The sequence below is a fragment of the Protopterus annectens genome, chromosome 1.part0 (assembly GCF_019279795.1).
Source record: "Protopterus annectens isolate FY-2018-M chromosome 1.part0, PAN1.0, whole genome shotgun sequence".
In the NCBI taxonomy this organism is placed as follows: Eukaryota; Metazoa; Chordata; order Ceratodontiformes; family Protopteridae; genus Protopterus; species Protopterus annectens.
The window spans coordinates 949,616,743-949,643,266 of NC_056725.1; the positions used below are offsets into that span (position 1 = coordinate 949,616,743).

General features: G+C 37.7%; 1 protein-coding gene across 13 annotated transcripts in view; it reads left to right on the forward strand.

Moving 5' to 3' along the window:
• Positions 1–26,524, forward strand: part of LAMA2 (laminin subunit alpha 2) — a 4,753,606-nt gene that overhangs the window by 4,166,935 nt on the left and 560,147 nt on the right. For all 13 annotated transcript variants that reach the window (XM_044064325.1, XM_044064371.1, XM_044064344.1 and 10 more), the window contains one exon: positions 18,115–18,235. In XM_044064325.1, coding sequence (XP_043920260.1) covers positions 18,115–18,235 — 121 coding nt within the window. The remainder of the gene's footprint in view (positions 1–18,114; positions 18,236–26,524) is intronic.

The window sequence follows — 26,524 nt, forward strand, 5'->3', positions numbered from 1 at the left end:
GTAGATCCAAACAAAGGGTGCAACAAAAATATATATCTGATGCACTGTATACATGTTTTTACCTAAAGTCCTGGCAAATCATTACTGGCATGTCATCAAAAGTTTACCTCATTCATTGGAGTATCATTAGTCCTACTAAATATCTCCTGATCTAGTCAAATTTTAAGTGGCATCAGTAAAACCTAAATCAAAAGTTTTCATTCTACACACACACACACACACACACACACACACACACACACACACACACACACACACACACACACACACACACACACACACACACACACGCGCACACACACACACACACACTCACACATAAGTCAATTAAAATAAGAAAAATCCATTGGTGCTGTGACACACATGCACTGGCCCAGTAATCAAGGAGCCTCAATCCTCACCACTAACACCAGGGTGGGGCATGCACATTGGAAAGGGTAACAAGTACACACACAGTAAAGTACAATTTCCCTTAAGAGCAAGCAGAGATCACAGTCAGTTTGTGGCTGGTTTCTCCATTTCTCTCCTGATCCCCAATCAGACTCCCCACTGGCGCAGCTATAAGGTTCAGATCTCAGCCGAGTAGTCAAGCAATGAAAATAGATATTTCCCCAAAAACCTTAGACATTAAATTAATTTTAAAATAAAAAGACATAAAATAATAAAAATAAAACGCTGATTGCTGCTAGCAAATTAGAAATTGTATTAATATCAAACCTTATCTGACTCCTGTTGTAAATTGATTAAAATGAAACTAATTAAAAATTAACTAATTTATAAAACTGGCAACTCATTACAAAAGCCTCAGTGCACCAGTAAAATGCATTAAACAACTGACACTATCAAAAAAAGAGTAAAAAAGTAAAATATCTGTGAGATTCAGTTTTGTAAAGTGTGGCTTTGCCATTCATCAGAAGACTCATTCTCTAGTGTATAAAAGTTTCCCTGTCTAGAACTCTAGGTATTGTGTGTGTGTGTGTGTGTGTGTGTGTGTGTGTGTGTATGTGTGTGTTGGAGAATTGCATTTTTATATATATATATATATATATATATATATATATATATATATATATATATATATATATATATATATCTATACATACATACTCCAGGATCACACTGCAGTGGGGGAACTGGACATATGCCTGTTTAGACGAAATGAGTTTCAGTCAAATGAGTTTTCAGTGAAGTGAGCTTTCAGTGAATTGTGCTCAGGCAATTCATTTTCAGTGAAATGAGGCTTTGACGAAATGAGTTTCAGTGAAATGTGTTTTCAGTCAAACAAAGTAGACCCATATATATATATATATATATATATATATATATATATATATATATATATATATATATATATATGTGTGTGTGTGTGTGTGTGTGTGTGTGTGTGTGTGTGTGTGTGTGTGTATGTATGTATATATGCATACACAAACAGAATATGTGAGGTCTGAAATTCATGACTGTATGAAATATCTTATAAGGTAGGTTTTTGGGTTGAGTTTCATTACATGATTGTTTCCTAAACCTATAGTACAAGATACAGCATAAACTTCATATATCACACAAACCACACATATATGTATTATGTGTCAAAAATCTGATATTTTACATAAGATAAATACCTTCATTATTCCCTTTGTATTTTTATCAATAAATATTGAAAACAATTATTCTGAAGATAGTAAAATACCACAATTTATTGGTAAGACAGCACTATTTAAGAGCACAAGAATACCATACATTAACAAGGCAGCCTACTAATAAATTCAAAACATTTATTCAACACAGGAGTAAAAAGGGTTCCAAAATGAATAACTGGCTCACTAGATTGCAATCAAAGCATACAAAATCATGCAACCAGTCATTGTACCGGGTTCAGCAAAAGTCCTTTTTGGTGACTCTGTACGACATTGGGAAAAAATACAGACAGAAACAGAAAGCAGTTTACAAGACTGCACCCTACAACATGATTCAGCAGAGTCCCAGTGATTGCTTGTTAACTGCTACTTTATGTTACCTGTAGAGCATAACATCAGTGGTTCAAGATTTGCTCTGCAAAGTAAAAACATTTAAGATTCTACTACTTTTAATTAATTATTTATTTAACTGAGACTATGTCTCAGTTAAGACTTAGTCTCATTCTATATTTGCCCACTTTTTTCCCTATCATACTCAACCTCTTAGTGCAAGAAATCTGGACAAAGCCCAACAAAATGGGGGGGGACCCAAAAATAGGGACATATTTTAAATATTGCTCTTATAAACTTAGAAAGCTGCTAGAGTAACAGGGTTTGTTTAAGATGTGAAGTCCGAAACTCAAGCGTATGTTATTATTTGGTGATTTTAATCCTCAGATCATCCCATTGATTTGCCAGAAAAACAGAAATTTTTTGAGGAACAGACCAAAAATATGAGCCAAAAATTTGGACATTCTGCGAAAACCTGGACAGTTGAGAGATATGTTCCCCTATGTGTATTTTACTATGGAGGAATTAGGAGGCATGGGGTTTAGTCAGGGCCTGCCCATGGTTTTGTGCATGGTTTTGCTAAGAAGGTAGGGTTTCCTACCCATAGCCAATGCTTTCAGACTTCCCATGCTCTCAATGTATTTTTTCCTGATATCATATACTGTCAATGATTAGAGGACTTTTGTGGCCAAGGATTTCAGGTTTTCCATGCTCTTGATATATTTTTTCCTGATATCATATAGAGTTGATGATTAGGACTTCTGTGGTCAAGGGTTTCAGACTTTCCATGCTCTCAGTGTACTTATTCCCAATATTGTGAAGAGTCGCCAATTAGGAATTTCAACAAATTCTGTATGATGACTGGTTATACAATATTGTATGCTTTGATTGTAATGTAGAGAACCTTAATAATCATATGGCTGCTTTTGTATAGACATCTTTTTTTAAATGAAATACACATGGTAAAAGCAACACAATCAATATCAGTGAAAGTGTTGTAATTTCAGTTTAACTAAGGCACTTCTCTCCCCATTGTAGTACAAGTCTCATACACCCCTCCCCAAACACACACACACACACACACACACACACACACACACACACTTCAACTATTTCTTATACTATTATAAGTCACCTTTGAGAAGTAGTAGTCTTTTTGAACAACTCATGTTCATAAGCAAAACAGAAAGAAAAAAGTGAGCTTGAAAAAATAACTTTATTATGAAAAATGAATAATTTATTACATTTACAGGATTTATAAAGGAAGTATGAAAATGCTAAAAGTACAGACTTATACAATTAAAAAGAGACTGAAGGGAAAGGTAGTAATCCCGTCAGAAATGTTAATATTTATTTAATCTGCAAATCTTAAAAAAGGTTCACAACACTCAATAGAATATTATGATTATTCCAGTCTAACTAAATGATTAATGCTCACAGCTGTCAGGATTTTGTTTTCATGGAGTTATTATTAGCACAGTGATAGTGAAGCACAATTTACATGGCAAAGCTGATAAATGGTTCATAAAGAAGAAAAAGTTCATTTTGAAAATCACTGCAAAATCCAGGAGGTTAGTTTTAGCTAGAGTACCTGAGCATATGCCATGATACTTTACACTGTCATTAAAAATACTGAATTGTTTTGGATGGTTTAATGAACATTTAATGTAAGTAGAGTATTTTGTATAATGCTTTAATGGATTCAGAATGAAAAAAAATCATATCAGAATTTCATAAACATATATATGGTTGTAGTACGTGTTACAAAGATATGTTTTGAATGAAAGCCATATTCTTGAAAAAAGAGATTGTAAGTAACTTTCACTGAAGTACCATTTTATCAAAAACTATGAAAGTCATGAAATGTGATTAATGGTACAATTTCTAAGCATTGGAGTTGCTAGGTTAGTAATTTAGAAGATTTTGTGTAGATTGGTAATGCTCACCTTCAAGCTGTATCTCCAGATTTGTAGATATTTGTGTCTGTGCATCAATACTGAGTCACTGAGTGGGGTGTTTTTTTCTTTACTTTTTAAACAGAAATAGCAAAATTGAGTGGCATGCTATATTAGATAAAAAGAGAAGATGTAGATCATTAGACTGGGTTGTTTGTTTGCTCCTGGTCTTAATGATCATTTATAGTAGCCAATTAGAGTGAGGGGCAGTGTATTTATGATGGAGAATGGGTGTTTGTGTTTATAGCACTGATGAAGGCATAAATGCTGAAACCGGTATGCTGAAGAACTAATAAAGTGAATTTGGAGAACTGACTGTGTGCTGGCCTTTGGTTTTTTGATTGTGTTTTCTCTTTTCTCCATGGCTGTGTGACCTAGGATTTAAAACATCTAATTAAGGGGGCGTAGTGGTAGGATTGGGGAGTTGTCCCCTTCAAACAAAACAAAAAAAATTATTTAGAATTTGTTTGTGTCTTTCGGCTTTTTCCCGGTTAGGGGTCGCCACAGCGGAACTCCGGTCTGCTAGTGATTGGCAGTAGAGTTTTACGTGCTGGCTTGCTAGGCCTAACGCACAACCTTCAATGAAGGAATGCCCATTCATGCGTGTCGCCACACAGAAGACACTCTAACTGAGGATCGAACGGGCAACGTCTAACTGTGAGGCGACAATGCTACCGCAGCACCATGTTTTCAAAAAATGTTTTTTTTAGTCAAATGTTCTTTCAATCATTTTTTGACCATATGACTTTCAGTACAGAAGAAATGTAATAAAATTATATTTCTATCTGTATTCATCTATTAATATATATATATATATATATATATATATATATATATATATATATATATGTATATAGATAGATAGATATATTTGTATATTTTTTTATATTTTTAAGTGTGTTAAAATCAGGGAATCCAGAAGGTATTACATTTTGGAATGACAATGTGTTTTTTTTTTTTTTTTTTATGAATGATGGGAATTTGATAACAGCATTAAGAACAAATGCACATATTAAATTTAAGTTGTCTTGAGTGGGTAGTTATTTATGTTTTGTAACTGTTTACATTAAAACTTGGATGTTTTTTCCTCAAATTACATAATGCAGCAACAAAGACTAAGTTATAATATTAAGATGAAATGGACATTGAAGTGTTTGTCTTTGGTGATGCTGGCATAGTAGATTAAACTGAACAGTAGAGCTGCAGCATTTTAATGCCCCGGTTATGTGTTTAATGCCAAATATGTCAATATTAGCTTATGTTTTAATGCAGTGGCTGGGTAATACAGAAGTAACCCATGGGTGATTGAAGGTTTTTATGTTATATAGGTATTATATGCTTTCTGGCTTCAAGCAACCTGACGGCAGCATGGCTTTGTGCTCTCTGTCCATCATTCTGGCTGGTACACCGTAGTGGTGAGAGAGAGTGATGGTAGTGTACAGCTAGTAGCATGATTTACTTTTTGCTTTCTCATGTAAAAAATCTTATGCATAGAGCTACAAGATGTGAATTCAGCTTACAGAATTATATGTTATTTAGTAGATGAGAACCAGAGAGATCTTGATTTCATTTATAGTTAGTAAAGACATACCTAGAAACATATTTTATGTTATTTATCAACTTTTTGAATGGTAATCAGCTGCCTTTTGTCCATTTGCTTGTTCACTACTGAATTATCCCATTTTTAATAGATGGTTCTACAGTATATATAAATAAAATAAGCTGGAATCTACAGGAATGGTTGCAGATGTCAGGACCTTCATGTGTAGACCTCTGCTGTTTTCATATTCATAAAGGGTGCACACACCTCCAAACTGGTAGCCCAGCATAAAGCATCAGAGATACTTCAGGTGCAGCTAACATTGGGTGAGACAGCGATTCAGGTCGTAGCTCACTATAGGTCCCCACCCATGTCCCAAGACTCACACTCTACGTTGCTAAGCACCCTGGAGAATATTAAGGTCCAACCTAGCAGTCTCCTACTGGGCGACTTCAACTACCCCTCCATTAACTGGGAAAACTACTCATGTACCAATACACTTGCTCAACGTTTCCTGGAATTCATTAATTCCAATGCCCCGGACCAGCTTGTTCTTACCCCCACTAGAGGTAGCAACATCTTTGACCTGGTCATTACTAACATGGGTGACCAGATAGTAAAGACAACACAAGGCCTTCTATAGTTATGTAAAGAATCTCAACGGCAATACCCAGATTTGCTCTGAGCTACTGCACAATGATACCTCCTATACTGAGCCAGCAGTTATTGCCAATATACTGGCTGACAGATTCAGTGCCAACTTTACACCTCTCCCCCAGAAGGACCAATCACAATACCAGGCACCCAATATTACTATTGCACAGGTTAAAACAGCACTGTCCAAGGCCAAGAATACAGCTTCTATGGGAACTGACAATATACTTGACTGTATTCTAGATGAACTACAGAGTGAACTGGCACCTTGCCTGTGTACCCTGTTCATTCACAGCCTCACTTCAGGCTTTGTCCCTACTGAATGGCACACTGCTACAGTCATTCCTCTCCACAAAGGAAGAGTGACTACAGACCCTGGGAACTATCGCCCCATTAGCCTGACGAGTCTGATATGCAAAGCTATGGAATGCATCATCATGGACCTAATAAACAAGGCTATAGGGAATCTCCAATCTCTGGATCCCACACAGTTTCCCATACAGTTTGGTTTTGTGAAGGATAGATCATGCCTGGTCAACCTGGTCAACTTCTTTGAGTCAGTCACCAGAGTTGTGGATGATTGCAAGGTGGTTCATATAGCCTACCTTGATCTGGCCAAGGCCTTTGATACCATTCCCCACTCAGGAATCATAGAAAAACTCACTAACCTAGGCATCAACCCCAGTATCACTAGGTGGGTTGCAAACTGGCTCACAGATAGAACCCACAGTGTGAAAGTAACTGACTCCAAGTCAGACTGCTGACCAGTCATGAGTGGAGTCCCACAGGGTTCGGTCCTGGGTTATCTCCTGTTTGGTATCTATTTCTCTGAAGTCCAAGCCAACGTGAAGGGATTCTGGCTGACAAAGTTCACAGACGATTGCAAGTTGGGAGCTATTATTAACTCCCGAAGTGATGTTAACGTCCTACAGAATGGCCTTACTGAGACAAACAACTGGTGTCATACCCATGGCCATAAGTGCAATGCCAAAAATGTGTCATCATCTCCTTTGGGAAAAACCCAGTTCCCATGAATTACCACATCGATGGCAGTCCACTGAACACAGAAGGCGTTATAAGAGATCTGGGAATACAGGTTAACAGCAACCTCTCTTTTGACCACCGCATTGCCACTGTGGTCAGAAAGTCCTTCTATGTGGCACATCTCATTACTAAGGGTTGTGCATCCAAGAAGAAAGAGGTCACTGTCACCTTCTACTCTTCCCTCATTAGGCCAATCATCGAGTATAATGCCCTATTTGGCATGTACCTCACTAGACACTTGCAACAACTAGAGAGGCCACAAAAGTACCTCACAAAGAAGATCCTAGGCCTTAAACACTTGTTCTATATTGACAGACTCAAAAACCTCCAACTATTCTCTGTCTCATATCACCTACTTAGACACGATCTCTGCTTGACTTACAAAGCCATGTTTGACCCAGCTCTGTTAGAAATGCTACAGCTAAAGAAATCCCACTCCCTGCACACCACATGCTCCAGAGACCTCAGCCTCATTACCACAATCAGCAAAATATGCTGGAGGGACAGGTTCATAACCCAGAGACTGCCCATGCTATGGAATAGACTTTCTATACATGTCAAACAGAGCACCTCACTGGCCCTCTTCAAGAGAAATCTTGATGAGTGGCTGGGAAATAGAAAATCCACCCCGGGGATCACTCCAGTGGCTATACTCGACAGAGGCACTGGGAACTAATGTCGGGTGGCACAATGCTGGGGTAATCCTATGGGCTAGGCTTGTAAAGGCTCCAGGGCCATTAGCCTAGTACACACCTATGAACCTATTAACAATCAGAGTGCATACAGTCTTGTTATTTCTCATTTTTGTAACCCACAACTTGATGGTCCATTATGATGTGAACTTTCTCAACATGTGCTGAGTCTGTATGAACTTGCGGAGCTGTAATGAATTACCTCTACAAATTTAATGAGTTGTTGATCAGCCCTTTTATCTTCCTGATTCTGCCTCTTCCATATCTTCTGTAGTATTAGTCTCTCAGGTTCATATTACTGGCCATATACTGCATAAGAATGATTTCAGCAGTCAGTATTTGCAATTTTAAAGACATATTCAGAAGTAATTTGTGTTAAACATTTGGCAATGTTGCATTGTGAATGTCGAATATGTGTTTTAACAAGAGGCACAGATGTGTATAGAATACAGTCTTGAATTCATTTTGATGCTGTATGTTGCAGGATGCCAGTAATTAGTTCTTTCTTATTGGATTACTGCCTGAATGGCAGTGAGCCTGTTTCAAAACAAATCATCAAATGGACAAAGAGTAACATGAATGGAGGGTTTAGAGAGGAATAAAATTGCCCTCCCAGTTTATAGGTAATAGAGGATGAATTAAAATGGAGCATCTCCTGCACTGAGAAAATCGATATAATTTTTATTGATTTTAAAATGCTTGTGTACATATTAAATAGGGAGTCTAATGTCTGGGAATACTATTATTAGATGCTGAGGAAGAGGGCAAGAATACATATCATAAGTGCTAACTGAAAATACTATAGAAAAATAATTGCATATCCTCAAGTGACTGTTTACATTTCATCTGAGTTATCATCTAGGATTTTTCATTTTCAGATATTAAAGACAATACATTTCAGTTTAAGAATCTATTTAAGGATGCCACATAATTAAATTTTAAATGATTTAATTGTACAGAATTTACTTTTATATTAAAAATTGTGTTTGTCAATAGGGAAAAAGTTGTAGAAGATTCCTGACATTGTTCTACTTGTGTTTATTAATTTATTAAAAAGGTGAACATACTATAAACAGATGCATTTTATAGGAGTTATCTGCAGTTCAACATCTTGCTTGATCATATATTGCACAGGTGGAAACTGAATCAGTCCAAATAGAGTTCATTCAACAGCTAATTCAGTTAACCCTCTGGACTATATTGTCACACAGAAATGCATTTATGAATATAAGGGGGGGGGGAGTCTTACAATCCATATGTCTAAAACCAATTTATATGCATCATTTAGGGTCTATAGTCTCACAATCCACATGGCTGACCACTGAATAATGTGCGAAGAAACAGGCCTTCAAAGCATATCATGAAAGCATACTACTGACTCAAGTTATGGCCAAAATGTGTACACCCAAATAAAGATTAGACCAAACAGCTGCAGAGCAGAACTGTAGTCTAGGATTCTACCCCCCCCCCCACGCACACACACACAAACAAACATACAATGCTTAAACCATCAAGAATGTGTCACTGAAAAGTACCAAATGTAACAAATCGAAACCAGCTGCTGAGGTTGAATCAAACTTTAATAAAACAAATATAAAACATAAGTGTTTTTTGTCCCTGCCAAGAGACTTCATCAGATCTGATAAAGTCTCTCGGCAGGGACAAAAGTGCTTATGTAAACCATACAGTGTTTCCAAGGATGGAATAATGATAACTTTGTGGTGCCAGCACCCTTATTCCTGTTCATGCAGTAATCCTTCCAACTAGCCATACCAATTACCAGAACACAATTATCTTTCACTTTTAACATAAGCCAGCCATAATATAATCATTTGGTATTCATGGCTGAATTTGTCACTTTTCAAAAGTCAGAGGCCAAAATTTAATAAAGCACTGATTCTATATACTTCCATTACACTAATAAAGCACCAGTCACAAGCTTTTGAAATTTAATTGTAAAATTCTTTATTTTCATGAAATAAATAAAAATAGCCAATGCATTTTGAATAACAAATTTAAATAGACAGGCAACAATTAGAACAACTCCATCTATCAGCTATCTGGCTATACTACTACTGCAAATTTTAAGATTTACTGAAACCTATCTTCATTTAACTTTTAAAAGCATGTAGTAGTTGTGCAGCACTCCCAGACAAACAGTTCTAGACAAAAGCTGTCAGGTCAGAAAAGTCCACTGCATACTGAAGTAGGCAAAAAAACTTAAAAAGAGTCTCTGGTTTTCTGTTTCCTGTTTAGTTTAGAGTTTAACTGTAACCTTTCTGCACACAGTCACACCAAATGAACTGGCAGACTAAACAAAAAAGAGATCTGCATGCTCTATATTTTTGAAATTAGTTCAAGGTACCGATACATTTTACATGAGATCAGCAAAATTGTTGTACAGTTCTACACATTCTTAATACTTCAAGATTTACTTGAAATAAAAATTACAGGCTCTGTACAACCTTCTTTGTTTTGAAAAATAATTATATTTAATACATTTAATTTGTAAAAGACATCTGTAAGTTTCACATAGCTGTCATACTTCTCCTTTCTAGCCTCAAATGAGCTTTCTTGAGACACCAGCAAACTCCGAAATATAGCTTGGAGGTTGACAATGTTTTTCATTAATCGTAATACTCCAGTTCCTTATCTATAAAGATCATTTGTATTTTGATAATACGGCCAAACTCTTGTGACATTTGTACCTAGCATTCCTTTGCCTTGATATTTTACTCTTCCTCTGTGACTGGCCATTGTATCTCTGTGGCTACATGGTGTAATAACAGCTGAGCACTCCATGGCTCAGCAATGAACATGTCCCCAAATGCTTTAGTATCTCTTGGATTTCATGAACCTATGTAGCAGATAGCTGCTGTGATGGCATTACTCATTTCTTGAATGTAAGACTAAGCGTCACCATGAAGGTCTCTGAAAAGATCCTCCATCTTATTCCATCTTGTAAGTTTCTGCAGATACTAAATACCAGCATCTCTCTGTCACAGTAGGGCTTTATCATATTAACATGATAAAATGTGTTTACACTTCCTGCATGCCAACTCCAATACATAATTAACCTGGCAATCTCCACAAAACAGTAAAATGACTTTTCCATGCTTTTTACAGATTATGCTGTCAAAGAGTCATAAGCCCTACATGTTTTGTCCAACTGTATATCCTATTGCGATAACTGTCCTGTTGTACCAGACCTCTCACTGCTGATGGCTTATGGAAGGTGTTCCTGTGCCAATGCTATGAGCTTCCTAAGCTGGTTTCTGTAGTTTAAGATGTACTGCACAACAAACTTCTTGTAAGAATCAGATTCACCCTCCCACGTATCATGAATTAAGCCTAGGTTCACCTCAATTTGTGGTCATAAAGTATGCCAAATAGCAAAAATAGAAACTTTGAAATCTTAGGGTAGTCCCCTCAGTGCAGACAGGAAACAAATTAGGTATTTGTCCATTACTCCTTAAATGGTCTGTGTATGTACTTAGAATTGTGTTAGGAGTATAGTTAAACATCTCTACCAGACCTGGATGGGAGGCATGTTTTTTAACACTATGGTTAAAGTATGCAGTCAAAGGGGTTCACACATACTTGTGTAACCAAGAATGGGCTGACATGAAGCTATTCCCTCTTCCTCTCAGTAGCTTCTGAGAAGAACAAACCCAACCTCAGTGAAGGAGAAAGCCACCACCTTAGTGTGCCTAGCAGCATAGTCTAAAACCATAATGATATTCCATTTGGGATGAAAAGAGGCCTCACCATATTTGTGGCTACCCTCTGAACTATTCTCCAGTAACAGGGAAGAGCAGTAAAGTGGAGTTTTTTCTCATTTATTCCCACCGTTTTTGCACTGTTAATATGCCTTACTTTTTGTGTCTTTTACAGTGGTTGGTCAATAAAAAAATTGTATAAGCCTTCTTTTTGTGCACTTGATGCTCATACTGCCTGAAAAAGAAATATCATAGTGTAATTCCAGAGGTGTCTGTTAGTAGGCAGTTGGGACTACTGCTGCTGCTGTATTGTTTCTCCAATTTGCCCTTCTTCAGATGACCATGCTCTGTATCATAACCCCTTGCTCTAGTATACAGACTAATCCTGTCCTTGAGATTCAAGAGTCTCCTTAGCTATCTCTTGAAAGTTATGTAAGGTGAGATCTAAGAGCTATGCCTCTATCAGTTCTCTGTAGTCCTCCCCGGCTCCACTGGCAAAATAAATGGAGTCTCTTTATACAATTCTGGCTTAGAGTCAGGGTTGCTACTACTATTTCCATGAAATTGTCTCTTTTATAGGAAAGCCATTAACTTTGAAAAGATGTTGCTCAGATTCTAGTATGCTGTAATTTCCTATCTCTTCCTTTGATGATACAACATTGGCAGCCTCTGCTGAAAATATGTGCACTGGCTAGGTCAACCCTGCTACCCTCCCTATGTTCTTGTCTTCTACCTGATTACATGTAATTATGTGCATGTATGCTCCTAAATAATCAGCATCCTTCACAATTAACATATTTGAGAAATCTCACAAAACACCTGTGTATATACACATGTACATATATATCTATATAAATATATATATATATATATATATATATATATATATATATATATAGCTGTATATACATATTATATATATATATATATATATATATATATATATATATATATATATATCTATATCTATATCTATATATATATATATATATATATGTATATATATAATATGCGTCCTCTACACATGGTCGAAATGGCACAAAGTCGAAACCCATATGGCCGAGACCATATGTTCGACTTTTGAAATCCCAACCATGTGTAACGGACATCTCTGTGCAGTGCGGAATGGAAATATTTCCATTTCCGCACTGTAGTGCGATCTCGGAGTGGGTATATTAAAGTTACAGGGGGTTTGAGGGTATAGTGTTGTGTATTTCTTTTTATTTTTACATGTTCAAATTTGCGGAAGTCGAACATATGGTCTCGGCCATATGGGTTTCGGCTTTCTGCAATTTCGATCATGTATAGTAGACCCATATATATATATATATATATATATATATATATATATATATATATGGTTCCACTTGAAATCATCGAATTACCATTTAATCGAATTGCAAATCATCGAGACCAAATAGTCGAAAACTCATTTCATCACAAAAGCATATCATCGAATCTCAAATCATCGAAAACTATAAAGCAACTACAAATAACATCCCAGACACTGTTTACTATGTTTATGCAGGGGGGCAAGCCCCCCTGCACCCCCCCATAAATAAATATACCAACTCCAAGGTTGCACTACAGTGGGGGAAAGAGGTTATTTCCTAACCCCACTGTAGTGCAACCTTAGAGTTGGTATATTTTATTACGGGGGTTGCATGGGTGGAGCCCCCCACATGGGGGGTGCAGGGGGGCTTGCCCCCCTGCATAAACATAGTAAACAGTGTCTGGGATGTTATTTGTAGTTGCTTTATAGTTTTCGATGATTTGAGATTCGATTATATGAGTTTGCGATGAAATGAGTTTTCGACGATTTGGTCTCGATGATTTGCAATTCGATGAAATGGTAATTCGATGATTTCAAGTGGAACTATATATATATATATATATATATATATATGTATACCAAACTTTTTCTTAGAGCAGTATGTAGACAGCTTCATCAACTTCTCAACAAATCATTAATACAACTTCAAAATGTTGCACAGCAATCCCCTCACCACATGATAAATATTTACAGGACCAAGTAACAAAAGAAACTAAACTCATGCTGTTTATTCCAACTTCTCAACAATATCACTGACAGTTTCTATATCTCCTCAGTACAACCACTGCTACTAAATAGGTATGCAAAACAAACCTACTACATATTATTCTTAATCAACAGCTAAACTATGATCCAACATTGAGTCTCTTCTTCTTTCAGCTTTTCCCAATTAGGGGTCACCACAAAGGATCACCTGTCCGCTCATGATTGGCAGTGGAGTTTTACGGTGTTGAGTTGCCAGCCCAGCGCCTAACCTTCCACAGAAGGCACACACACACATGCACTCATGCCTAGGGCCAATTTAGAGTGTCCAGTCCACCTACAACATGTCTTTGGGATGTGGGAGGAAACCGGAGCACCAGGAGGAAACCCATGCAACCACAGGGAGAACATGCAGACTCTGCACAGAAGGCACCCAGGGCCCAGTTAAGGATTGAACCGGGGAACCTCTTGCTGTGAGGTGGCAACGATAACTGCTGCACCAACGTGGCTGCCCTGATCCACACATTGAGTCTACTATATGTAAAACAAACAAAAAAGCTAGTAATTTATATAAAGCAAAACCTTATCTACCTGCAAGTCACACAGCAGCCATAGCATTCTTGCTCTGTACTCTCCTCTATGCATCATTACTTCTAATCAGCCTACAAAAACACATTCATAAACTAGAGTAAACCTACATTAAAACTGCCAAACTTGCAGCAAATCTACCAGATAGAGTAGCTAATTTTTCTGTCTCTAACCAATGCAGACTGGCTTGATCAACAAACTACCCTTACAGTCATTCATATCAAAACTATTAATAATATAATACAAACACCAGATAGGTTTTCTGCAGTATAAGGACTTGTCTGAATGTACAGCCCCAAGACCATCAAGATTGCAACAAAAACACGTTGTCTACAACCAAATATAACAGTCATGCTGGTGGCTCCCTATATTCTGTGCGTAGAACTAAACATTGGAAGTCAGTACCACCTAAAATTACAACTGAGGACAGTATTAAATCATTTAACTTAAAAAACAGAGAATTAATTTACAATGAACAATGACTGCCCTTGCATGCAGAGTTGAATTCCACCCTCAAACTCCCTTAATCTAATTATTACCATTCCTCCCGCTCCCCCTTACTATACATGTCATATTGACTTAAAATCTTTTAATGATGATTTCTCCACTCTCTTTCTCACACTACTATCTTTCACCATCTCTGTTCTATATAATTTTCACAACACCACTGTCATTTTCCCGCTACCACCCTTTACCATCTCTGTCTTATATTCTTATCGTTCCCCTATTATCCATCTCTTTTCCACCTCCCTATCAAGATTACCATGCTCTCACAAGAACTGTTAACTAACATATTCTGTTTCAACCTTGATGAAAATGTGTACATCCAAATATACTTGCTAGAGCTCATTACTTTCAACTTCCAGTTACTAAACAAAACTGTTTCTATTTTAACTATAAATACACATTTAGTTGAACTGTAACTCCATACAATATATTCAATAAACTATCTAGTTATGTAGTAATATTACCTCTAATGTAATGTGTATGACTTTGTACTTGTCTTTGACTATATCATATGTTGTATTTTATGTTTACTAGATAGATTTTATATATTTGTTAATCTATGTAATGTATTTTTTGTTTACTCTGTGGAGATTTTCTCCTCAGGCCACTCCTGAAAATGGGCCTTGACTTTGTCTCACTTGGCCTACATGCTTTTCAAAGAAAAAATAAATACGTACATGAATAAATAATTATACAGGTACAGAATTCTACAACTGGCAAGTTATAAAATTGTTTCAAAAATCTTTTATAAAATTGTTCATTTCTAACTTGTATTGTACAAAATTTCACTTGGCACTATCTGACCTGGCTCTGAGCTGTTAATGAGCTGCTTCCTGTAATCCACGTCTCGGGGTCTGATTCTTTCCACTTCAAATTTTCTGTTGTGTCATTTTGAGCAAGTCATACAACTAGACAGTACTTCCCCTGAAAAAGGACATTTCTGTCCGGTGGGCTTACTTGGTTAATAAATAAATAAATAAAATAAAATAAAATATTTTTTGTCACACATAATTCTAAACCAGTGTACCCTTTTCCAAAATGCACTAGTTTTGCTATTTTTACACCATGCCATAATCCATTAAAAGATTTGCAAGAATGTAATTATCTCATCTCATGCAGGATTCCTTCTGTGAGTCATATAATTTATACTATCTGCTCAACATATAGTATTCCATCCACAACCCCTTTTTTCCTACGGGGTTGGAGTGTCACTTGACTTCTGATAATTATCTAGAGCCAAAGTTTATACTGCCAGGTGGGTAGCCATGCTGCAGTTCTTTTTCCAGACCAGACATTTGCATCTATGGCCAATTTAGAGTGTCCAATCCACATACCTTATGTCTTTGGAATGTGGGAAGAAACCAGAGCATCCAGAGAAAACCCACACAAACAAAGGAAAGGCATGCAGACTCCAGACAGAAAGCAGCGCTGGTGAGAATTGAACCAGGGTACCTTTTACTGTGAGACACCAATGCTATCCAGTATGCCACTGTGCTGCCCTACACACACACACACACACACACACACACACACACACACACACACACACACACACACACACACACACGTACACGCATGCACATGCACACACACACACACACACACACACACACACACACACACACACACAAAATCTATATCTATCTATATCTACCTATCTATATATATATATATATATATATATATATATATATATATATATATATGTGTGTTTGTGTGTGTGTACACACACACACATGCACATATCTATATGTATCTATATATCTACATATATGTATACACACACACACACACACACACACACACAGTATTCCCTACTACTAAATCGGTTATTAGTGTTTACCTGCACAGGGACTTCTGTTAACAAGCAATGCAGATATCACTGGGATACTACTGCTGACTAAAACTCCGTAAACAGTGCCATTCCATTGCAGCAGGTGCCATGCCCAGTGCTGGCAGTCAGTCTTATGTGTGCACCTCTCCTCTGTCTCATTTAGCTGCTGTAGCACTTTAAATGTGGAGAGTCCATTCTGTTTGCAAAGTGAATGTGCATCATTATGCCCACCCTTATACATACTGGAAGATTTAACACACAGCTTATAGTTTCATTCAAAATATCCTTATTGTGGTTACGCAGGATAGCCACTATTCTTTTGTTATTCTTGATAGTTAAAATAAGTTGGAACTTACTGGGGATGTATTTCATTTATAGAGTAGAATATGTCCATTTCTACAGCTTATTGTTTGGCAGAAACCATGCTCAACTTTCAAAAACTGGAGACATCTGTCTCTGGGTCTTTGATTTCTTCAGATGTTCCTGTATAGGTGAACCAAGGTGGGGTGAAATGCCAATAAACTTTAAGTACCTGAATCCTGTACCTTCACAGACTAGAATCTTGAGCATTGCACATCCCCATTCAATTCATATGTTTGTACAAATATAACTGACTTAAGATGCTGAAGTAAGCTTGTGTCATTGATTTGGAAACAAACTATTACACAGAGAGCCCAGTTTTAAGTTGCATCTGTTCCCTCTGTATCAGAAGTTAGGCTATACTAAATACTCTATATGTTACATTGAGCCTTGCCTATCTGGTCTTGTTCATAGCTAAAAACTGGCTGTGAAGAATTTGATCATCTACTCAGTTAACAAACAAATGAAACAAAACTGACAAAAGGATAAACCAGCTTGTTGTAAATAGAGGTAGGAATCCAAGTAGAAATTTAAATATAATTCAGCAAATCTGAGATAAGTCAGTATTTTCTTTTGATGGTTCTAGGAAACTCACATTAATTTTGTCCTGAATACACAATATTGTGAACCGGTATTGTTAAGCATAAAAACATTGAAGCTAATGTGTCTTCCCCATGAACACCTTCCATCGTGGGAGGGGGTGCACCACCTCTGATAATCTAAAAGAGCAGCTCTAATGTCAAACTACACTACAGAAAAATACAAAGACGTCACATAAGCGGTGGAAAACTCAGGTAATTTCTTTTGAAACAGAAAAATGATCATGCCTTTTGCTCTCATTCTGCCTATATGATGTTTTTGTTACTTCCCTTATGTTAGGGTCACACAGCAAGAAATTGCAGAAAACATCAAAGGAAGTGGGTCATTTCATGGTCATTAAAATTTGCTACCAGCCATTATTATATTAACTAAATATTAGCTATGTCATTCAACCTTTAGGAACCTGGCTAGAGCATGGAAAACTGCCTCGGTTAGTTACCAGGATTCGTTTGTTGATAAAATCCCTGCAGACAGCAGTAAGTCTCTCTGTAATCCTTATCTTCATGTTAAAGAGTTTGTCCTTGGATTTTCACAGTGCATTTCATTCTGTCTTTCTGTTCCTCTGATAAAATTCTGTCACTAGATCATGTTTTACATGTTAACTGTTGTTTTAATTTAACAGGCCTGAGGTCAACTTGAGAAAATATGCAGGATGCTTGAAAGACATTGAGGTGTCTCGTTCTTCATACAATCTACTGAGTAGCCTGGACTATGTAGGAATAACCAAAGGATGCTCCCTGGAGGTCAGTATCACTGATGTCTAATTTTTCTTTACATCTGAGTTGCATCTCCTAGTAAGAAGCGAAATTCTTAAGATAAAATTTCAGTGTAATAGGTTTTCATATGTAATACAGAAGTGCTGCTTTGTCTTCAAATATTTGATGGTAGCTTGTTTATTTATTTATGTCTTGATTAAAATTCTTTCTTACAAATATTACTTTATGGTGGTATTGTAATTATTCTGTAATGAAGCAGGTGATTACTACAAAAATATATACACTTTTTCCAGGTAAGCTGAGTAGTGTGACTGGTAATCAATGTCTAGTAGCACTGAGTAAAAACATGTAACAGATTAGATTTAAAAGTCTGTTTCTGCTCCAGCATGGACCACTGTAACTTTGGGAGCAATGCTGATGCAGACACGGTACTCTTAACAGTATCCAGGAGCACTATACCACTCATCGTCAAACCAGAATGTCCTGCAGTCAGCTGTAACATACCTCTCAACCTCTTAGCACAACAAATCTGGACAATGAAGTCTAAAACTCAAATATCTGTTATTATTTAGAAAATTCAATCCTCAGTGATTTGCCAGGAAAAACACAAATCTTTTGAGAGACAGACCAAAAATATGAAGAAAAAGGTCATTCGATGGATCTCTGGACAGTTGAGAGGTATGAGGTGTAAACAATGACTGTTCACTGATTCTAACATGCCATAGAACATTAAAGTGATTATCTGTAGTAGCACCAGCCATGGTGACAAGGGAGCAAGAAGTAAAGGAATGCAAAGACTGCCTGAGTTAGTATTTACCACCTAAGACATTACTTCATTATTAATTAATTATTTCATTCATATGAAAAGCTGTGGTGGTCTCCTTTGTAACATAAAAATATGATTCCAATGTCAGAGCCACAGAAAAGGCTACATACTCAGACATTGTGTGTCATCTACTGTAGCCAAAGAATTCTGACCTTCATTTAACAATAAAATGTTACCGTTAGTGATGACCACTGTACTTTACAAATATAGTTCTTTCTTTCCTGCGGAGGGTTACTAAATACCTTGCTCTTTTTGCAAGGCAGGCCAGTGATTTAGCTGTTTGTCTGCTTGTTTATACTGCATCATGGTAAACATTATAATTGCTGGTATTTTAATGCACACCTGGAGTACTGCTGAATAAGAGTTGCAACATTTTTTGTTGCAGAACTGTGAAACTCTTTTGAACTGCAGAACTTTACGTAACTCCTACTTTTAAAATCAGATTGCAGGGACTTGAAGCATGGCCATCAAGGGAGCTAGGAAAAGAGGAAAGGGAGTAAAACTGAGTTTGTTGCCTCAGGCAACAGATTACCTAGTTACTGCTCCATGCACACATAAATGTGTATATTTTATTTATTTATCCTTTGTTGACCAAATTATTCCCACTAGGTTAGCAGCCTCTGTTTTGGGGAGACCCAAGGTGGTATTTAAACTACTAGGTGGAAATTCGTCTAAGTCACCAGGGGAAACTCCCCTACATTTTTAAATAGATGCTGTAGGATCTTTTACATCTAAATGAGCTGCAAAAACTCAAACAAATGGAACTCAGTTTAATGTCTCATCCAAAGGAGAACACACTAAAGAATGCAACACACCTATCTAAATGCTGCACTGCAGGATAAACCATACAGCCACCTGCAGTGGGATTAGAACCTGAAGCCTTCTGATCTTCCAGCACCAAAGATCAGTGTGCTACTTGTTGATCCACTGACACTGCAGGTATGTAAGTGTGTCTGTTTGTTTCTTGTGTCTGTCTATAAAAGAAACCAAAACAAGGTACACTGAGTGACCAAAAGGTGCAGGTGTCAGTAAAAACATCCATACAGTGACACCAAACAAAAATAACCATCATTTTGACAGTGTTTACTACAGGTGTGTGTGAATATATATAACTATATGTATATGGCAAGTCTGCTGCTAGTGGGCTTTGACTTTATTGGCCTAAATGTACCCATAAAGACTTAAAAAGTAAAATGTAAAGCATCACAGGTATTCAGAATCCATGTAGGTAAAACACTGGTATGGCCTTAAGGGGTTATGTGCATATATCTCATGGGCTCCCACTACAGGATTTTATTATACTAGCTTGTCTGGGGCTTTCTTGCAGTTTTTACTGAATGATTTGTTAGAGATGGTATACACACACACACACACACACACACACACACACACACACACACACACACACACACACACACACACACACACTCACACATATATGTAGTTAGGTAGCATAGGATGGTGGTTTGTAGAATGACGTTGGTGATCAAGAAGAGGAAGAGGAGTGTAAGGGCAGCACCAAGGATTAAATGGTAGAAATTGAAAAAGGGTAATTGTGAGGTGGAGTTCAGGGAAGAGTTAAGACAGGCACTGGGTGGCAGTGAAGAGTTACCAAATAGCTGGGTAACTACAGCAGAGCTAGTAAGGGAGATGGCTAGAAAGGTGCTTGGTATGACATCTTGGCAGAGGAAGAAGGACAAGGAGACATGGTGGTGGAATGAGGAAGAACAGGAGAGTATACAGAGAAAGAGGTTGTCAAAGAAATGGGATTGTCAGAGAGATGAAGAAAGTAGACAAGAGTATAAGGAGATGAGGTGCATGGCAAAGAGAGAGGTGGTGAAGGTTAAGAATAAGGCATATGAAGAGTTGTATGAAAGGTTGGATAAGATAAGAAAAGGACCTGTACCGACTGGCTAGACAGAGGGACCAAGCTAGGAAGGATGTGCAGCAGGTAAAGGTGATAAAGTATAATGAGGGAAACATACTGACAAGTGAGGAGAGTGTGTTGAGCAGATGGAAAGAGTACTCTGAGGAGTTGATGAATGAAGAGAATGAAAGGGAGAGAAGGTTGGATGATGTAGGGATAGTGAATCATGAAGTGCAATGGATTAGCAAGGAGGAAGTAAGGATAGCTATGAAGAGGATGAAGAATGGAAAGGCTGTTGGTCTAGATGACATACCTGTGGAAGCATGGAGGTGTTTAGGTGAAATGGCAGTTGAGTTTCTAACCAGATTGTTTAATGAAATCTTGAAAAGTGAGAGGATGCATAAGGAATGGAGAAAACGTGTTTTGGTACAGATTTTTAAGACTATGGGTGATGTGCAGAGCTGTAGTAACTGCAGAGGGATTAAATTGATCAGTCACAGCATGAAGTTATGGGAAAGAGTAGTGGAAGCTAGGTTAAGAAGGGACATGATAATTAGTGATCAGCAGTATGGTTTCATTCCGGGAAAAAGCACTACAGGTGCGATGTTTGCTCTGAGAGTGTTGATGGAGAAGTGCAGAGAAGGTCAGAAGGAGTTGCATTGTGTTTTGTAGACTTAGAGAAAGCATATGACAGGGTGCCTAGAGAGGAGTTGTGGTATTGTATGAGGAAGTTGGGAGTGTCAGAGAAGTATGCAAGAGTGGTACAGGATATGTACGAGGGTAGTGTGACAGCGGTGAGGTCTGTGGTGGGAGTGACGAATGCGTTTAAGGTGGAGGTGGGATTACATCAAGGATCAGCTCTGAGCCCTTTCTTATTTTCCAGTGGTGATGGATAGGTTGACAGATGAGATCAGTCAGGAGTCCCAGTGGACTATGATGTTTGCAAATGACATTGTGATCTGTAGTGAGAGTAGGGAACATGTGGAGGAGACCCTGGAGAGATGGAGATATGCTCTAGAGAGAAGAGGAATGAAGGTCAGCAGGACTAAGACAGAATATATGTATGTGAATGAGAGGAAGGATAGAGGAATGGTGAGGATGCAAGGAGTAGAGTTGGTGAAGGTGGATGAGTTTAAATACTTACAATCAATAGTTCAGAGTAATGGTGAGTGTGGAGGAGAGGTGAAGAAGAGAGTACATGCAGGATGGAGTGGGTGGAAAAGAGTGTCAGGAGTGATTTGTGACAGATGAGCACCAGTAAGAATGAAAGGGAAGGTCTACAAGAGGGTAGTGAGACCTGCTATGTTATATGGGTTGGAGACAGTGGCATTGACAAAAAGGCAGGAGTTAGAGCTGGATGTGACAGAGTTAAAGATGTTAAGATTTGCCCTGGGTGTGACGAGTGTTGACAGGATTAGGAATAAGTATATTAGAGGGTCAACCCAGGTTGGAAGGTTTGGAGACAAAGCCAGAGAGGTAAGATTAAGTTGGTTTGGACATGTGCTGAGGACGGATGCTGAGTATATTGGGAAAAAGATGCTAAGGATGAAGCTACCAGGTAACAAAAAAAGTGGAAGGCCTAAGATAAGGTTTATCGATGTGGTGAGTGAGGACATGCAGATGGTTGGTGCGACAGAGCAAGATGCAGAGGACAGGAAGAAATGGAAACAGATGATCTACTGTGACGACCCGTAAAGGGAACAGCCAAAAGACGATGATGATGATATATATATATATATATATATATATATATATATATATATATATATATATATATATCTATATATATAGTTGTTGTCTTTCAGCTTTTCCCGGTTAGGGGTCACCACAGCGGAACTCCGGTCCACTAATGATTGGCAGTAGATTTTCACAGTGCCGAGTTGCCAGCTCGACGCCCAGCCTTCAACGAAGGCACGCCCATTCACACGTCTTCTTTCGGAACGCCACTCAACCTGCGGGGGAGGACATAAAGACTCCACACAGAAGGCACTCCCCGCACACTAGCTGAGAATCGAACAGGAGAACCTCTTGCTGTGAGGCAACAATGCTACCGCTGCACCACCACGAAATATATATATATATATATATATATATATATATATATATATATATATATATATATTCATATATCTATCTATATATATATATATATATATATATACAGTAGATCTAAAATGTGTACACACCCCTATTAAAATGCCAGTTTTTTGTGGGGAAAAAATATAAAAAATAAAAAACGTACAATACGCTGGTTGCATAAGTGTGCCCACAATACTTTGTTGTGTGTGCACACTCTTAAACAAATACTTTGTTAAAGCACCTTTTGATTTAATTACAGCATTCTGTTTTCCTGGGTATGCACCTGCCATCAACTAAAGAGACTCTGATTAACTCCAAGTTCAGCTGTCCTAGTAGGATTGCCTGCTACAGCAAAAAACATAGTTTGCAGAGGGCTTACTAAGCATCAAAGGGATCTCATTGTTGAAAGGTATCAGTCAGGAGAAGGGTGCAAAAAATTCCACAGCATTGGATATAGCATGGAACACAGTGAAGTGGAGAAAATATAGGACAACAGTGTCGTTGCAAAGAATCGGACGTCACTCCAAAATTGATGAAAAGACAAGACAAAAACTGGTCAGGGAGGTTGCCAAGAGACCTACATCAGCACTGAAGGAGCTGCAGGAATTTCTGGCAAGAACTGGTTGCGTACTACATGTGACAACAATCTCCCATATTCTCCATATGTCTGGACTATGAGGTAGGGTTGCAAGACGGAAGCCTTTTCTTACACAGAAAAACATCTAGGCCCAGATAAAATTTACAAAACAATACATCAAGTCTCCCAAAAGCATGTGGGAAAATATGTTATAATCTGATGAGACCAAGGTTGAACTTTTTGGCCACAATTCCAAAAGGTACATTTGTCCCAAAAACAACACTTCGCATCACCAAAAGAACACTATCCCCACAGTTAAGCATGGTGGTGGCTGTATCATGCTTTGGGGTTGCTTTTCTCCAGCTGGAACTGGGGCTTTAGTCAATGTGGAGGGAATTATGAATAGTTCCAAATACCAGTCACTTTTGGCCCAAAACCTTCAGGCATCTGCTGGAAAGCTGAAGATGAAGAGGAATTTCACTTTTCAACACAACAATGACCCCAGGCATACATTCAAATCAACAAAAGAATGGCTTCACCAGAAGAAAATTTAAGTTTTGGAATGGCCCAGCCAGAACCCAGACCTAAATCCAATAGAAAATCTGTGGGGTGACCTGAAGAGGGCTGTGAACAAGAGATGTCCTCCAATCTGACAGATTTAGAGCGGTTTTGCAAGGAAGTGTGGGCAAATATTGCCAAGTCAAGATGTGCCATGCTGATAGACTCTTACCTAAGAAGACTGAATGTTGTAATTAAATCAAAAGGTGCTTCAACAAAGTATTAGTTTAAGGGTGTGCACACTTATGCAACCAGTGTACTGTACGTTTTTTATTTTTTATATTTTTTCCCCTAACAGATTTGTTTTTTTTTTTTCAATTGAATTGTACAAGTTATAGGTCACATTAAGGGTGGGAAAAGTTTTGAAATGATTTATTGTTGTCCCATTTTTTTATATCACAAAAAACTTGCATTTTAACAGGGGTGTGTACACTTTTTATATCCAGTGTAGTTCTGCTGATAATGAACAAATGACCCAAACGTTCACAAGGTTGACCACAAAAAGCTGAATTTGCAAACATCAACATGCTACTACATATATAACGAGCAAAAAATCTTGATCTTGTAAAAATTACCCTTAAACATCATGTTGGCTGTGGCTGCCACCCCTCCCCCTCACTAGTTACATATACTAACTGCAAGATTGTGCATTCTTGGGAAAAGGGCATATTTCTCTGCCCCCTGAATTGTATGATTTCACACACCTGTCAACCATCTGTGTAGTTGACTAAATTTTTTGCTTAAACAGATATCAACCAAAGGGGTATTCAATTACTAACATGGTGTGTTGGCAAAATACAGGCCTCTACACTAGGGATAGAAGTGGTCTTGCCTCTGCAAAAAAGCTTTTTTTAATGTAGATTCAACTGAATTTGCAGTCATGTGTATTTGTTCAGCACTTTGTGTGTCAGATATAGCTGGTAATAGAACCACATATGCATATATATATATATACACACATATTGCCTTTTGCATCATAAAGTCATATTTGCAATCCATAAATCATGGTGTGACAAAACCAAACTCTGGAATGAGCTTTAATGTATGTGAGGGCAGGTTCAACTGTTCTTGCTTCTCAGTCTTGACAGATCAGGCTTCAGTGTAATGTGATCACTGAGTCCTGCATCGGTGAAAGGAATCCACCAGTAATTATTGAGGCTAATTGGGAATAACATGAAATGTATTAAGTCAAAACATCAAGCTGACCTCTAGCTCACACTGTCCATAATGTTTAAACAATTAACAGAAACCATAATATTGGAGGCTTTGTCCCTCACCCCCTTAACTCCAATGACAGTGCAAGTGTGGAGACAGGTGGAATGCCCACTCACAGTCACTGCCTTTGTGCTATTAGAAACTGAATTAGCACCAATTATAATTCATCAACTTTTTTCAGGTCTGTATAGACCACAGACAGCAGTAACTTCAAGGTAGGATAGGGTAGCTATTACTCAATAAATTGCTTACATCTGGAGATGATGCATTGTAAGGTGTGTTTTAACTATCTGCTAATATAGCAAGTTTTAAAAGGATGAACTTCCCTCACTATCTTCAAGCAATGTACCTGGCATAGGCAATATATGTACCAGCAGACTCTATAACACACATCAGCATGCTACAGTTAATGAATACCAACTCAGTAACAGCATCTTATGATAAGTTTCACACTCAGTAATTCAGCATGCACAATAATTTTGAAAACATGACAATGACATTCAATGTTCCTCTGCATAAATGCATGCACATACACACACACACACACACACACACACACACACATATATATATATATATATATATATATATATATATATATATATATATATATATATATATATATATAGTTTTGTGTCTGTGAGAGTATATGTTTATGACAAGTGAATATTTTTTCTTGAGTTTAATTAACATTTGCTTGTTTGAATTTTATGTTTTGCAACGTTCCTTGGATAAATCATTATTATAAAAGGAGAGCTGATGTAAATACATACTAATAGTTGATGTTGTTGTTGTTTGTCTTTTGTCTTTTCCCAGTTAGGGATCGCCACAGTGGAACTCCGGTCTGCTAATGATTGGCAGTAGATTTTCATGAACACCGAGGTGCCAGCTCGGCGTCCAACCTTCAACAAAGGCACGCCCATTTACGCATGTCTTTCGAACGCCACCCATCCGCGGGGAGGACATGCAGACTCCACACAGAAGGCACTCCCCACACTCCAGTCGAGAATCGAACAGGAGAATCTCTTGCTGTGATGCAACAATGCTACCGCTACACCACCGCGGATATACATGCTAATAGTCATACTAATAGTTGATGATGGCAAGTAAATCCAGCAGTTCCTATTCCGGATCATCTGTGCATTGAATCTGTCCTATGAATAGGTAAAAGTAAGCCTCCACAAACATTGAATG